Consider the following 15,531-nt stretch of genomic DNA (forward strand, 5'->3'; position numbering starts at 1 on the left):
ACACGTCACGGTAAATAAAGACGGTTTTGGGTATAGTTTATTGCAGAAGTTTTGTTCTTTTGAAAAACATACTAGGATAATTGAAAAAAAAAAAGTTTAAAATGTTTTAGATCGTTTGTTTTTGTGAAAGTTTAAATCCCGCGATTTTTAAGCATATTCACAGCCACCTTTACTTCCTTATTCCTTCCACCTTTACTTATATTTAAAAAAATTGTCTAGCTGATGGTAATAATTTAATAAAATTACTATCGAGCTACACCTCAGATGAAGTGGTTTATAAATGTTCCAGACAAATTATTAGAAGTACTCGAATCAAATTATCTTGAGTTACAAATTAGATGACCCAACACAATCATATATACATGTGGTTATGTTGCTCATCAAATTAAGAAAAGTACACATTTTTGTGAGCAGTGTAAAGACTTGGGCATTTGAGACTAAAGGAAACACAAATTATGAAGAGTATTTTGAATACTTTCAGAAAGGAGGTTTATGTTTGGCTACAGATGCAATAAAATTTATTTATTTCCACTTGTGTGCCATTTTTGAGTTTATAATTAACTCTGCACAACTGGAAGCACTATTCTTACAACAAAATTGTCACCAAAATATATTAACATTTTTACCTTGCAGAGTTTACAACATGGTTTTTGTGTATATTTTGATGAAGTATGTGTATGTGGAGAAAAATCGCTTGGAGTTTATTCTGTGGCTTTAAAAATAATGAGTAATATTCTTTTAAATAATTACACAAAAAATATCAATCAGGCACTTAAACAAGCAAAACAAAAAAATACATTAGAAAATAATAAAGATCAGAAGAAAAGAAAACTATCTACACTTACAACATAAATCAAAGTACAGTAAAACCTCGATATAACGGACTACTTGGGGGGACGGGGTGTCCGTTAAAGCCGAAAGTCCGTTATATAAAAATATATTTAAAATAATAAATCAAAACACTTTTTTTTTTTAAATATGTATGGACACTGTATTCAGATATATATATATATATATATATATATATATATATATATATATATATATATATATATATATATATATATATATATATATATATATATATATATATATATATTAATTACTATTTAAATGGGAATCAGCCACAATTAAAGGTTAAAGTAGGTTTATTGACGTTTCAATTTTAACTTCGGAAATCGTTCTCAAAATACAAACATTAGTAAATTAAACAATTTTTTTTCTTCCACACACGCTACTGCCATTAATAAAAGATCGTTTTTTGACGTCATGTCACTTTAACCGTACTTCTAAACTGAAAGCAAAATTACTGGTGTATGTCGGTCTGGAGTGTACGGCTTTACCTTACTGCAAACATGCAGAGACTTCCTTCTTGGTATGTGGAGACCTTATGCTAAATTTTATTGAAATTCTTTGTAAAATACAGTGGTGTGGGACGGGTTAAGCATGTAATATTAACAGTATGTTTTTATTTTTTTTACATTTGACCGGATTTTTTGTCCGTTATATCCGAAGTCCGTTAAATAGAGGTCCGTTATATCGAGGTTTTACTGTATGTTTGTAATCACTTTTAAAATACATACTTATTTTAATACAAAGAAAGCCTTTATGTAGTTACCAAAACTTTGACAAAGAAACTTTTCTTCTTCGTCTAATGGCGCTACAACCCTTTGTGAGTCTTGGCCTGCTTAACAATGTTCTTCCATTCTGCCCTGTCGGATACTTTCCTTCGCCACTTCCGGATGTTCATGTTTTTAAGATCCCGCTCTACGTCGTCTGTCCATATTTTATGGTGCCTTCCTGTTGTTCTATTTCCTTGGGGCTTCCATGTCTGGATTACTTTTACAGCTCGATTATCTGGCATTCTTTCTAAGTCACCAAGCCAGATACTATTACGATTATCATATAATCTAAGATAAAATACATAACAAATATAAATCACCTAAATTACAAAACTTTTTTTATATATTGTCTACATACATTCATTTACATCCAATTTTCTAACAACAGTTTCCAAAGTTAGATTAAAAAGTATTGTTGATAAGGCATCACCTTGCCTAACTTCATTTTCAATATAAATGCCTCTGTCATATCTCCATCTATTCTCACCATAGTTTTGGAACTCTCCAAAGTCATTCGTATAAGTTTAACTAACTTATTGGGTATCCCTAACATAGATAGTTGCTTTAACATCTTTTGTCGATCTACTCCATCAAACACATATTTGAAATCTATACAGGGTGGTCCTAAAGTAATTGTACAAACAGAAACCATAGATTCTGCACTTTAAAATATTACGATTTAAGCCAACTTGCTTTAATAAAATGTTGATATTAAGAAAGATACAGGGTGTTAAAGTGGAAATTTAAAATTCTATTTTTCGCTATAACTTTTACGTTTGTAAATATTTTTGGACAAAAATTTATAATTGGACGCTTTTAAGTAGGATAAATTATAATTTTATACATAAATTAATGTTACTGATAGATGGCGCCACATATGCCACAGGTGTGGCATAGATTTGCGCTTAACTTTTTTGCTCTTAAAGTTACCTCTATTTGTGTTAAAAAATATTAAACATACATTATTTTTACAAAGAAAAGGTATACTTGTTAGGAACCTCAAAATTTAACCGTTTTCGAGATAATCGCATTTTATAAGTCAGCTGCCTCATAATTCTTAGTTGTGATATTTGTGCGGTAAAGCACTCAATACCTGTAGATAAGCATAATTCATAGTTTATTCTTATTAAAACAACTCAAAGATGATAATGTAACATTACAAAATTTTTGTTATGGCTGCTAAATGTCTTATTGGAGAAAATATTCTTCATCTTCTTCTTTAGGTGCCGTGTCCGTATTCAGACGCTGGCCGTCATCATGTTTACAATTTCCCTTTTCTATCGCTTCTTAAATTTCTATACCTACTGGCGTTGTATTACTTTTTCCCTATTGTAAAATGCTGAAAAATCAAAATATATGGTTTATGTAAGATGGTACACCACCACATTCTAGAGAGAAGGCGTTGAGAACATAGTTAAATATACCTTTTCTGAACGTTGGATTGGACGTGGCAGTCATATTCCTTGGCAATGTGGTGAGATATTGACATAATTATTTAATTTATAAAAAAACCCAAAATAATACTTATTATTCATTACGTAAATTGTTGTTTACCCATTTTTATTATGACAAATGGAAACTAAATCACAGGTATGAAATAACACACGTGTCTTGTTTCATAATACTTTTGCTACAAATCTTACCTTAAAGACTCAGCATTTTACAAAAACATCATTGTTGGCCTAATAACCGATATTTTTATAAATATAGTAAACAAACAGGCAATTTAGTTCAGCATAATATTAGTTCGTTAGTTCATAATATTATCATCATTATCATAATAGTCCATTTGTTCGATATGTAATTATAGTTACTCGTAAGCTTATATGAGTGTATATAAGTAACCAATGAATGAGATACATCACAGTTTAATACATTATTTAACCTTTGCGACATAATATACTATAAGATTTGGATATAGATTCGTCCATTATACATTATAGCCACCACGTAGCCCAGAATTTAATCCGCTTGATTTTGGTGTATGGGGCGTATTAAAACAACGTGTCTATAAGAATGCCATAAACATTTGCAACCAAATATGGGAAGAAATAAATACTGCAACAGTTTCTTTAGAACCAATGATGCTATTTAATATGAGATGATTTTTATGGAATATATTGACAAATGAATTAATGAAAATGGTAGACATATCGAACACTTACTTTAACAAAAAGTTTAGTAATTTAGTTTAACTATTTCTTAATTTGGTTTGTAAACAAAATGTTTTGATTACGACTTTAATTTAACATAAAATATAAAATGTTTGATGTAAAATCCTATTATTCTGTTTTTTGTCATATCCTATTATTAATTATCCTGCTGATATATTTATTTTATTTAATATTTCGTTAACTATTAACTTTAGTTATTGGTATTTTATACCAAAATTTAGATTTATTAATGTTTTTGTCTATTTTGCCTTCGTTGCCTGGGGTAATTGCCTTAACTCAGAAATATGCAGCTGATTTGTAAAATGCGATTATCTCGAAAACTATTGAGTTTAAAAGTTATTAACAGGTATACCTTTTTTTGTTGAAATAATGTATCTTTAATATTTTGTATCACAAATACAGTTCACTCAAAGAGCAAAAAAGTTAAGTGCAAATTTATGCCACATATGTGGCGCCCCCTATCCGCTACATCAAAGTGTGCATCAAATTATAATTTCTCATATTTAAAAGTACCCAGTTGTAAATTTTTATGCATAAATGTTTACAAACATGAAAGTTATAGCCAAAAATAAAATTTTTAATTTGCACTTTAACACCCTGTATCTTTCTTAATATCAACATTTTATTAAAGCAATTTAGCTTAAATCGTAATATTTTAAAGTGTAGAATCTACTGTTTCTTTTTGTACAATTACTTAAGGACCACCCTGTATACAAGTTGTAAAATGGTATTTCAACGCATTTTTCATGTATACCTCTTAACATATGTATTTGGTCTATATGACAAAAAACCTATTCATATCTAAAATTGCTACTTGCGTATACCTAAGTATGAAAATTCAATAATAATTTAAGTGAAGAGTAAAATATTTAATTTTCTATTAGATTAATTTAGAACCATATTTATATTGTGTCTGATTTCTTAGGATGAATTTTTTGATCATAATTCTTACAGTAAGTTTTGTTAATGGTAATGGTAATGGTAATGTTAATGTTAATTGTGTTATTTATGTGCTTAAGTACTTAATATTTAAAATTTCTAGTGATTCTCGACAACATATTATTATTTTTTCAATGGTCATCTTTTTTAAATTTCAAGCCGAAATCTTTTAACATTCTACTCAAATATGTTTTACTTGGACTTGCAGAAACAATTTCTTTAGCTTTAGCAGCTCATTGATCAACGCTTCACGGGTTACATGTTTCTCTAAAAAGTTATTTATTTTAATATATTACCAAAGAAGATAGACGCTTTATTTTAATTTATTTATTTATTTTTAATTTATTTAAAATCTTTATTTTCAATATATTAAATTGTTAAATTTTTAATTTTAAAACTTAAAAATGTATGATATTTACAATATTCAAAGTATTTATTTTTTTAATTGTATAACTTTGAATTAAAAATTGGTTTGTTCCAACACAACGAAAAACCGTCACATAACTTTTTATTATACTGTTTTTCTGCCCAGAAATTAACGAAACAATAAAAAATTTCAATTAAAAAAAAAGTATTCAATGAAACTTTTTACTAAATTATGAAATTTTCCATTTCGCCAAAACTTCCATTTCATCCATAATTTTTCAATAACAACAAAAAGCATTCCTGATTTATTTTTGAAATAACAAAATAAACTTTAACAGTACATTTTAATGAATAGTACCTACCTATATGTGAAAGTTTTTACGCTGTATGGGTACTATTTAATCTTGTTTTAAAATAACAACTAATAGTATCTAAAACATAATTTTCACAATGAATGAATATTGGTGAAATTATTACAATATAGTCTTAAACTGATTTATACTTAAGATTTGTACATATTTCAATTAAAAATTTGAATTATAATAATTTTTCTAAAAGATTAATTTATTAAAAGTTAAAATAATATTATTTTCTTTAAACAATTTTATAAAACGCAAAAATTTAATCCTATTCTACGACCACGCGGCATCTACATATAAAAATATCTAAAGTTGCATTTATTGCCCCACTCTTTCATATTTTAGAAGCAAACCGCTCCTTAGTGGTACCACGTGCAACACGTGCGTTCCACTCGACCCACTTTTCTTTATCTATGACCCATCTTTTGCTATGCTCAAAAATAACAGTGAAAAATTCTTCTATAGCGTCTATATTCTTTGATATTACTGTTACATGTCCTACTCGTAATTCTCAACAGAAAGTTAGTTTACTTACTATCCTGGTACATATTGTGTATTGTATTTCGACTTGTCATTTTATTGCCCTCAGTTAAATCAGTAGTTTTCGTTTTTAAAAGAGGTCTGCTTTTTTCACGGAGAGGATAAAACAGGATTTTTTTCTTTTCTTTTTAGTATATTGTGTACTGTTTTTCTCGCCAATTTAAGTGCAACTGCTACCCTCTAAAACAAAGTTGAAATATTATTAATATTTTTAATTGAATTTGAGAAAAAAAACAACAAAAATAAAAAAGTTCCTAATTATAAATATTTTGTTATATAATAAAGTTGGCAAATAAATAATATTAATAATATATTGTCATCATTGAAGATTGTTAATAGTGCACGTTTGAAAATTGTACTTTTTGTACCTCTTGAACAGATGACAACGGTTCCAACGGTCCTCCATTCCTTTTTTCTAATTCAAAGTACTCGATTCAATTTAAAACGAGTTCTTGTGTTTGTGAGGTAAGAGTTTTTCCAGGCATAATCTAAAAAAATATTTTCTTTACGTCATTTCTTTCACTTTTATGGAAACTTAACACCAACCTTGGAAACAAAACCATTCCTTAACTGTGCGAATGAGATTAACTTTGTATTACACTTACAATAAAATTTCATACTCCAATATGAAATTAGTTGTGAAAACAACAAACTGTTTGTGTAATATAAATAACTTCTAAATGCAAAAACAGGACAAAAAACACCAAAAAAATCCAACAAACTGTCAGCTACAAGTAAACAAACCAGAAACTTCACAAATTGTACTTAAAATCTGAAAAAGTCCCCAAGCGTCTTTTGTGTAACTATCTCTTTTCGATGTGCTCAGTCTAGATGTGTCTAGTTTCATGCGTGAAGGACAATGATGTTAGATAAAAAGTATGTGTTTTATCTCGCCAGGCATATTCATGACGCACGGATAAAGAACCATGGACTCAACTCTATATTATGTATAACTGTAGACGATTTGATATTCTGTTGCTGACTTGTTCTCTTAGTATTTTCCACTAGAGCCTGCTACTTTCTTCTGATGGGTTTGCTACACAGTTTTCTTCATTAAGTAGGATGACAGCTGCTTCTTTGATTTTTCCTTTCATGATTATTGGTGCATCATTTCATTGTATATACCTATGTTCATTCTCCTAGGGATGTTTGCATATCTATGATTTGTTGAAGTCTCTGTTCTGGATGTATGTTTCATGTTCTTTTATCCTGAAACTTAGTGGTCTTGCGGTTTCTCCCACATAGAAATTGTTGCATTCACAGAGTATTTTATAAACGCAGTTCGTTGATATATATTGTGTATTGTTCTAGTACAAGATCCCCCTGTAGGATCAATACGTTCATAACGTAGTTAATCATACTCACATTTGTACATACATTTAAAATTAGGAGAATACATTAACAGTAGGTTGCCAGTCATCAAGTAGAAGCAAATATTTTTAATTCAATTAATAGTAATTCATTTTTTAACAAAAATTTTGTTTCGTTTACAATTTTTATTTTTTAGTAAAAACTCTGCTCAAGACGTATATGTATGTTTTTATATCAAATTAAAGCTATTTTTAAGATGTGTTTTTTATCGGTAGTGCACCAAATGATGTAAATTTACTATCAGGTTGTTGGATAAGGTATTCTTCACTTCGGTTCACATTGGTTCGCGAAAATATAAACAACCAAAATGTCATAGAAACACATAAAATAATGGTCGTGTTGAAGTATATTTTAAGATTTTGTATATAATTATTTTACAGATTTAAACCCTAAATAATATGCCAGACGAGAGTCCACTTATGATTAGAAAAGGTTGAAACCACTTATGATCTTCAAGTCGACAAGTCGTAAATATTTTTAAAATCCTCATTAAAAAGCGTTGAAAGACACGTAGTTCGTTGTAAATTGTAGTTATTCGAATATACTATAAAAAAAGAATGAAAATTTGGAACCAGGTCCGTCGCGGCGTAAAATTTTTAAATCATCTCAAATATCTTCCAAAAAATCGAAAAGTTTTAGTCAAGAAGGACTATTAGGTACACATCTTGCTCGAAAGTGATAGTGAGATAGATGAGTTCAACTGAGCGATTTTTCTGACAAACCTAGTAAATACTGCTCACGAAATAAAAAAATAAAATAAAAAAAGTTTTTTGGAAATTGTCACAGGACCTAAAAGTATTTTACTTATAATATTTTTATTTGTTTATATACGAGTATAACAACATATTTTAAATCTTCTCCCTGCGACATACATGAGCGCCATCCGTTCCTGCTGCGTCTATCTTTATCTTATACCTGGTGGCATACATGTGAGTCATGCAAAAAATTTTCAGTGTTTCACTATAATTATGATTAGTAATTACTAATAAACATGTATTAATTAACTTATAGGAGTTTTATTAATAAATAAGTTTCAGTTCAGAGTATAAGTCTCAGGATCGGACATCCACATGGAACGTGTTAAAAAGGTGAGATATCAAAGATAAAGTAAAATAGAGTTAGCGCGCAACGACACTGGTTTAATGAGTGATAATATGTATATTATAATATTATTATATATCTATCGACGCACGTTTTAAAAACTTACACAACCGACACTTCAAACCAGTAGCGTTACTTGCTAGCTATATTTTACTTTATCTTTGATACCTCACGTTTTTAACAGCTGACAATCCTAATTTGCGGCCATTTTTTCTCTGACAACCTTATATCATCATATTAAGAAAAAAATAGCTTTAATTTGGTATAAAAAACATGCGTATAGGTCATGAGCAACGTATTTTATTTAAAAAATAAATGAACAAAATAAATTTTAGTTCGAAAATTAATTACTATTAATTGAATTAAAAATATTTGCGGCCGCTTCTTGACTGGCAACCTATTAGCAATAGGATTAAATATGAGTCATTTTTAGCGTAACAGTATTGTAAATGGCGGTAGGTTGTAATATCAATTAGACAATTGACTTACTTGGCCTCGATCTTCTAAGCATTAACTATTATTTGAGGTGATAATGTCTCTGATTGAATTTCAAGTGCCATAAAAGTATCTTCACTGATACAGAGTACAGAGCTGCTGAATGGGTGGCATAACAGTTAGTGAATAGTTTTCTTCTTTATCATCTTTTTATGTAGACATGTAAAAACTGTCTGTTTTTCAATGTGCCTCCAGTAAGCTGTCGTTCCATCGTTTTCTTGGACTTTCTACTGATCGTCTTCCTATTGGGGAACCGTGTCTTGCCGTCTTTACTACTCTTTGTTGTCATTCGGCTTATTTTAAAGTTCCATTATTCTCTTCTATTTCTTACCCAGTTCTTGATGTTCTCCCCCTTGCATCTACGTCGTATATCTGTACTTCTAGCTCTGTCCCATAGTGTCTTGCCATCATTTTTTCCAAGTGTTTTCATCTCTGCTGTTTCTAACATCCTTTTTGTCCTCTCTGTCAGGTCGTGTTTCTGGCGCGTATGTCATTATTGGTCTAATGACTGTTTTGTAAATTCTGCCTTTCATTTCTTTCCTGATATTTTTATTTCTACATATTGTTTTATTCAGGCAGCCTGCGGCTCTGTTTGCTCTATTCACTTGATCTTCCACTTCAATTTTGAGCTTTCCGTAGCTGGATAATGTGCCTAGAATTTAAACTCCATCACTTGTTCTATGATCTGATCTTCCAGCTTCAATTTACATCTTAGTAAATTTGCTGTTATAACCATGCAATTTATCTTTTTTGGGGAAATTAACATGTTAAATTTTCTGGTGGTTATATTAAACTGGTGCAGCATACGTTGTAAATCGTTGTAAATCGTCGTCACTTTGAGAGAGTAGTGTTGAGTCGTCTGCATAGCAGATTATTTTAAGTTGTTTTTCTCCGATTTGTTATCCTTTTTAGTTCTTATTTTTTTTATTATTTCATCCATAATCAGGTTGAGCAATAGAGGACTCAGGGAATCTCCCTGTCTTACCCCATTGCCAGCTTCAATAGGGTCGGTTAGTTCTACTTTTACTTTTATTGTGTTGTTTCGGTAGATATTTTCCGATCGTTTTGATTATTCCTAGAGGTATATCTCTTGAATACAGTAAGTGGATAATGTCTTTTAATTTGACCCGGTCAAATGCCTTTGTAAGGTCCACGAAACATAGATATGCCGGTTTGTTGTATTCTAATGATTTCTCTTGCACTTGCCTCATTATAATGCATGATCTTCCGGACCTAAAACCTTGTTGTTCTTCTGCTAGTGATATAATTTCATTCAGTTTATTTGTTATCACTTTGTTTGTTAATTTTAGTATCGTGTTTAATAAATTAATTCCTCTGTAATTTTCCGGGTCCGGTTTGTCTCCCTTTTCGAAGAGAGGTATTAGGATGCTTGCTCTCCATTCTAGAAGAATTCTGTTTTGTTCTATTATTTTAATAGTTGAATTAGTTTTAATAGTTGTTGGTGAGATCTGGTCCTCCGTACTTTAGGAGTTCGTTCGGTATTCTGGTCTCTCCTTTATTTAATTTCCTTAATGCTTCCTTTACCTCTTCCTCCTCAATATTTATTTCTTCGTTTGTCATCAACTCTGGTGTTGGTGGCTCATTATCGTCACCTTTAGCAAATAGGGATCGAAAGTAGTCTACCCATGTTTCCTTCTGAATTTGTTTCATATTTCTTTTTGTCTTCCGTAGAAGTCGTGTTCCATCTGTTTTGAGAAGCTCTGTCAGTGTTCCCTTTTTATTTGTCTAACTAAAATATTCGTTTAATTTCTGATTCATTTAGAGTAATTGTATGCCTGTTGTGTTTGCTGTGTTCTGTATTGTAAAAAGGCTTTCTTCTTTTCTTCACATTTTGTCTTCACTTCGTCTCTAAACCATTATGTTATTTTTGAATTTTCCCAGCTTTCCTCGATGTTATCGTTTTCTAATATTTCATTCCCAGCGATCTTCTCTGATATTCTTGTTCTGTATAAGTATTCCGTGGATTCCGTATTTAGTCCTTCGACTTGGATTTTTGTTTGTGTCGGCGTCGCTCTCTTGGGAAGTATTTCAGGATGATTCTTATTTTACATAATACTAGGCTATTGTCGCTACCCTACATCTGCAGAGTTGAGGCATCTTACGTCGATTATTTGCGATGGATGTATATCTCTGTTGGTTTAAGATAATCTATCATAGATCTTTGTCCACGGGTGTTATTAAAAAATGAATATTTGTGTTGATCTTTGTTGTCAAAACAATGTGTTGTTTATTCTAAGTTCGTTATTTGTGCAGAAGTTTATCATCAGTTCTAGTGAATACTCATGCTACATAATTAAATTAAAAATGGAGGAACTTGTTGATTGAATTGTCAAAATTTGACAGATGGCAATAGAGTGCTAAAAGTGTGCAAGAACTTGAGTTTTTCCAATTTTTTTACGTTTTTTAATTAAATTGTTGATTGGTGTTTAACTTTATTTATTTATTTTCAGACGATTATACATCTTCTGAAGAAAGGATACGAAGATGGAACTCAAAAGTTCGTCGTAAAATAATACCCTTATATGACGAGGATGAAGCTTGTAAAGTTTTGTTTAGTTTAATGAAATGGTACACTGCGTAAGTATCTTTTTTTCTTTTTTGTATATTAACATTTAACATATCACTTTCTTCACATTTTCTTTTTCACTGTTTTAACTAACTATAACTACTGATTAAGACTTACTGATAAAAATACGAAAAGAGGCACATAACTAAACGTCAATAATAGTATACGCTGATTTATTCAATTAGTTAGTCTAGACCGTTTATGAGTGAAAAAACTGCAAAATTAGTGAAAAATTGGATTCCATGCTTAAAAATAGATAAATTTTCCATTGAAGATGAATACAGATCAAGGTCAGTTTCTGTGTTCTCCTGTAGTTGCCATAATCTTCCAGCGTGTAGACCTTATGGATCCGGAGATCCTTCTATTTTATGTTATCCTGGATGTTTTATAGGATCAAAAGCATTTTGGTTATCTATAAATGCTGTAGAGACGTCTTTTCGTAGGCCATGATTCGTGATGTAGGAGGTCAAATTACACGAACGCCAGATCTGGCTCCGTCTGACTATGATATTTTGATTATTATAAATTCTATAGAAACGTCTTTTCGTAGGCCATGATGATTAACATCCGCCTTAATGATAGTATCTTTCTTCCAAGGAAGAGACGGTGTAAGCTACGGAGGCTTGATATGCAAAGCAAAAGAAAATATATTTTTTTAAGCTATTCTCTTTTGGCATCTTAAGGTAATTGCTATTTCAATGAAAATAAGCAACACTTGAAGTTTAAAATAAGTTTATTGACGTTTCAATTTCCACTTCGGAAATCCGGATATTTCCATTTTCACGGAAGTGTGGAGGGTACATTCGTCAATTATTTGCTTTATTCGCACGCATAAGCGAATACCCGAATAGCAAATACGCCCATCCGTCCACTTGTCAATTTTTTGACACAAAGGACACGAATAAGCCGAATGCACGCCGAATGTATGTGTCGACTGCCCACACTTCGCCCGCACTGGTGGTTGTCTCGCTGTTTATCTTAACGTAACTTTATTGTAATTCTCGTTATTCTTGACATTCGACAAATTTGTGTGTATACAAATATCGTGCATATTACGCTTTGATTTTATGATTTGTGGTGTACCTACTCTCAAATGGAGTGAACAAATGAAAAGCGATTGTGAAATTTCTGGATTTAAGTAAAAATAAGTTGCAGTGACTTTCAATACGTCCACGTTCATTTTGGTTCTGCCAAACACGCACGAAGCAAATATTTGGCATGTTTGGCCCTCCGCCACCAGTACCGTATTTGTTGTTCGCTGACGAATAACAAATATTTGGGCGAATACAACTAAGTCGCATAGCAAATAACACATAGCGAAGTGTGGTGCCGCTATTACAAACTTAGAGAAATACACTCATGCACACCTAAAGGTAAGCGCACACTTGTCCGGACCGGCCCGCAACAGAATGCACCACAACAATCGTCAATTTAATATCTTTGTGAATTCAAATGTATCAGCTCTAATCTCGAAATGGAATATTGCGGATAGTAGTTTCGACGAAATTGAGTTTCTAAATGTTGTATTTTGTTTTGTGAGATCGCTTTTTTACAATAGATAATAATTCTTGATATTTTTCGTAACTCACTTTAAAGTATTAATAAAATTGTCTTGATGATCGATTAAATCAGGAAATAAAGTAGCAAATTCACTTTCCGTGTTTCGGTTTTTACAAATTTCATATATCCATTAATTATGTTTTGATTTTGGAAGTTTATTTTGTTGTTCCTCTTCCTTGCACAAGTCAAAACCAAAAATCAGAATGCCACCTCAAAACAGATCCGCCTTGGTCTATATTAAACTGCGTTTTATTGTGCATTTTGGTATAATTTCAGAATCATATTTAAAACTCTTTTAGCCAACTTATTGTGCAAAATAACATAATTATTCAAATGGTATTGATTATTGTAGATAAATTGTAAACAATGACTAATTGTTGACGCGTTACTCTATAAAAATCAATAAAATCCCAGAAGAAACAGTAAAAGTGAAAAATGTTTTTAACCATAAAAACATCTACAGATGAAATTTTTACAGGCTACAATAATTCGATTACTAAAAGTTATTACCTCTTTAGTTTATTGCCCATCAAGATATAATATTACATAAATCGACTCAAGGCATTCTTTGAAACGGTATTGGAAGCACGTTCGTATACTGATATGGGTAGACACATTACAAACAAAAACGATAAATAGCATGTAAAATCGTATGCAAATGAACAATAATCAATATTTATCAATTGGAGGGCTCACCTTCTGGACAAGTGATTAGCTGGATTTTTTTGCTATTAAAGAGATATTCTTTTGGTGTTTTTGTGTGTTATAATAATGTGTCACAATAAAAAGATATCGAGAAGGTATCTGTAGAACTGCTATAGATAATTACCAGACAAAGAGGACACAATAATTGAATCGCTTATTTGAGAACTCCCACATGTCCATAAATATGACATTTCTACCTTAACAATATATTCTCGTATAGATGCCTAGTTTAAAGAAAAATTACACATGTCCCATCGATATAACACTTTCAATGCTAATTTAAAATATATATTTATTTGAGAAACCTCACAAGTCCTGGACATGTAGTGTTTCTCGAATAAACGGCTTCTAACGTCTAACAAGATTCATATATGCAAGCTTTAATCGAGTGTTCAGAAATTGCAAGGAAATGACCTAGATTAGATAAAAATAATTCAAAATCAAAAAGCAAATCAAATAAATACTCTGTCTCCTCTATTTCAGGCAGGTATAGTGTCTGTAAAACCACTTTTGTTAATATTCATGGGACCACTGCGGACCGTGTTCGACGCTTGGCAAGTTTTGGTTCATTCGTTCATTTCCAGTAAAAAATTCACATTATGGTAGCCGTGAATTTCACTACCTTATTGAAAAATTGGTCTTAAAGAAAATGCATGAACTATTTCTTACAAAAAATCCATGTGAAAGGATCATCTGTGAAGTACAGCTTTTACCGCAAGATATTCAAGGAGCGGTTTAGGTTGTCAACAGGTCGACACCTGCTGCACCTGTAAGAACATTCCAACAAAATTAAGTCCAAGGCCTTAAATGACATTGCTAAACGTGTAGTTGTGGCAGAAAACTGTTCACTTAAGAAGAGCCAAAAAATTTTATAGCAAGATGAAGTCGATTCAAGAGTTGCCAAACACGATAGAAGCAATTTGCGTGGACTACGTGCAAAATCTTGCCCTCCCTCTAATTCCAGTTCAAGACACATTTTACCTTAATCAACTAACTGTAAATGTTTTTAATATCTACGATCTAAAAATGGGAAAACCATGTTTTATGTATTGCGCGATGGTACGAGAAAAAAGGACCAAATGAGGTTTGGTCCTTTATTAAGATTTTTATAAACAGAGAAATTCACCAGATATTACGTTTCCATATTTTTTCTGATGGATATGGTGGTGAGAATAAGAACCATTCAGGTCTGAGAATTGCTTAGCCATTAGAGACCTCGAACGATTTCAAAGTATGAACTAGTATTTCCCCGGGAACATTCTACATGTGACAGGGATTTTTCTAAGGCGAAGAAAAAAACTTAATTAAAATGATCGGCTAAAAATTTTTTTTCCGTAGACGTAATTAATGAAGAGAAAACATTGATCAAATACTATAAAAAATGATGGCTCAAGGTAGCACAGCAAAGGGGACAAAGGAGGTCGGCTGCTCGCGATTTTGTTGATGCCCTAATAAAGCAATAATTTAGGTTAGTTATTGTCACATCGTTTCACGATGTAGTTGCGTACTCTAATGCAAAAGTCACAAGAAATGCAAAAAAAGTTGTTGGCTATCAAAAAGTTTAAGATGTTTATCGTAGGAAAAGATGAAAACATTGAAATTTTTTGTCGACAAATATTTGGATGACCAACTGTTGGTGGTGACGAAGGCGATGTTAATGAATATTGAGCGGATTATTTTTTAATGTATTCCATCTTATTTTGACCTAATAA

At 31.2% G+C, this 15,531-nt stretch overlaps 1 protein-coding gene across 4 annotated transcripts in view; it reads left to right on the plus strand.

The window, feature by feature from the left end:
* LOC140447449 (uncharacterized) overlaps positions 1 to 15,531 on the plus strand; it is a 112,919-nt gene that overhangs the window by 18,815 nt on the left and 78,573 nt on the right. For all 4 annotated transcript variants that reach the window (XM_072540100.1, XM_072540097.1, XM_072540098.1 and 1 more), the window contains exon 3: positions 11,439 to 11,565. In XM_072540100.1, coding sequence (XP_072396201.1) covers positions 11,439 to 11,565 — 127 coding nt within the window. The remainder of the gene's footprint in view (positions 1 to 11,438; positions 11,566 to 15,531) is intronic.

The sequence above is a fragment of the Diabrotica undecimpunctata genome, chromosome 8 (assembly GCF_040954645.1).
Source record: "Diabrotica undecimpunctata isolate CICGRU chromosome 8, icDiaUnde3, whole genome shotgun sequence".
Taxonomy (NCBI): domain Eukaryota; kingdom Metazoa; phylum Arthropoda; class Insecta; order Coleoptera; family Chrysomelidae; genus Diabrotica; species Diabrotica undecimpunctata.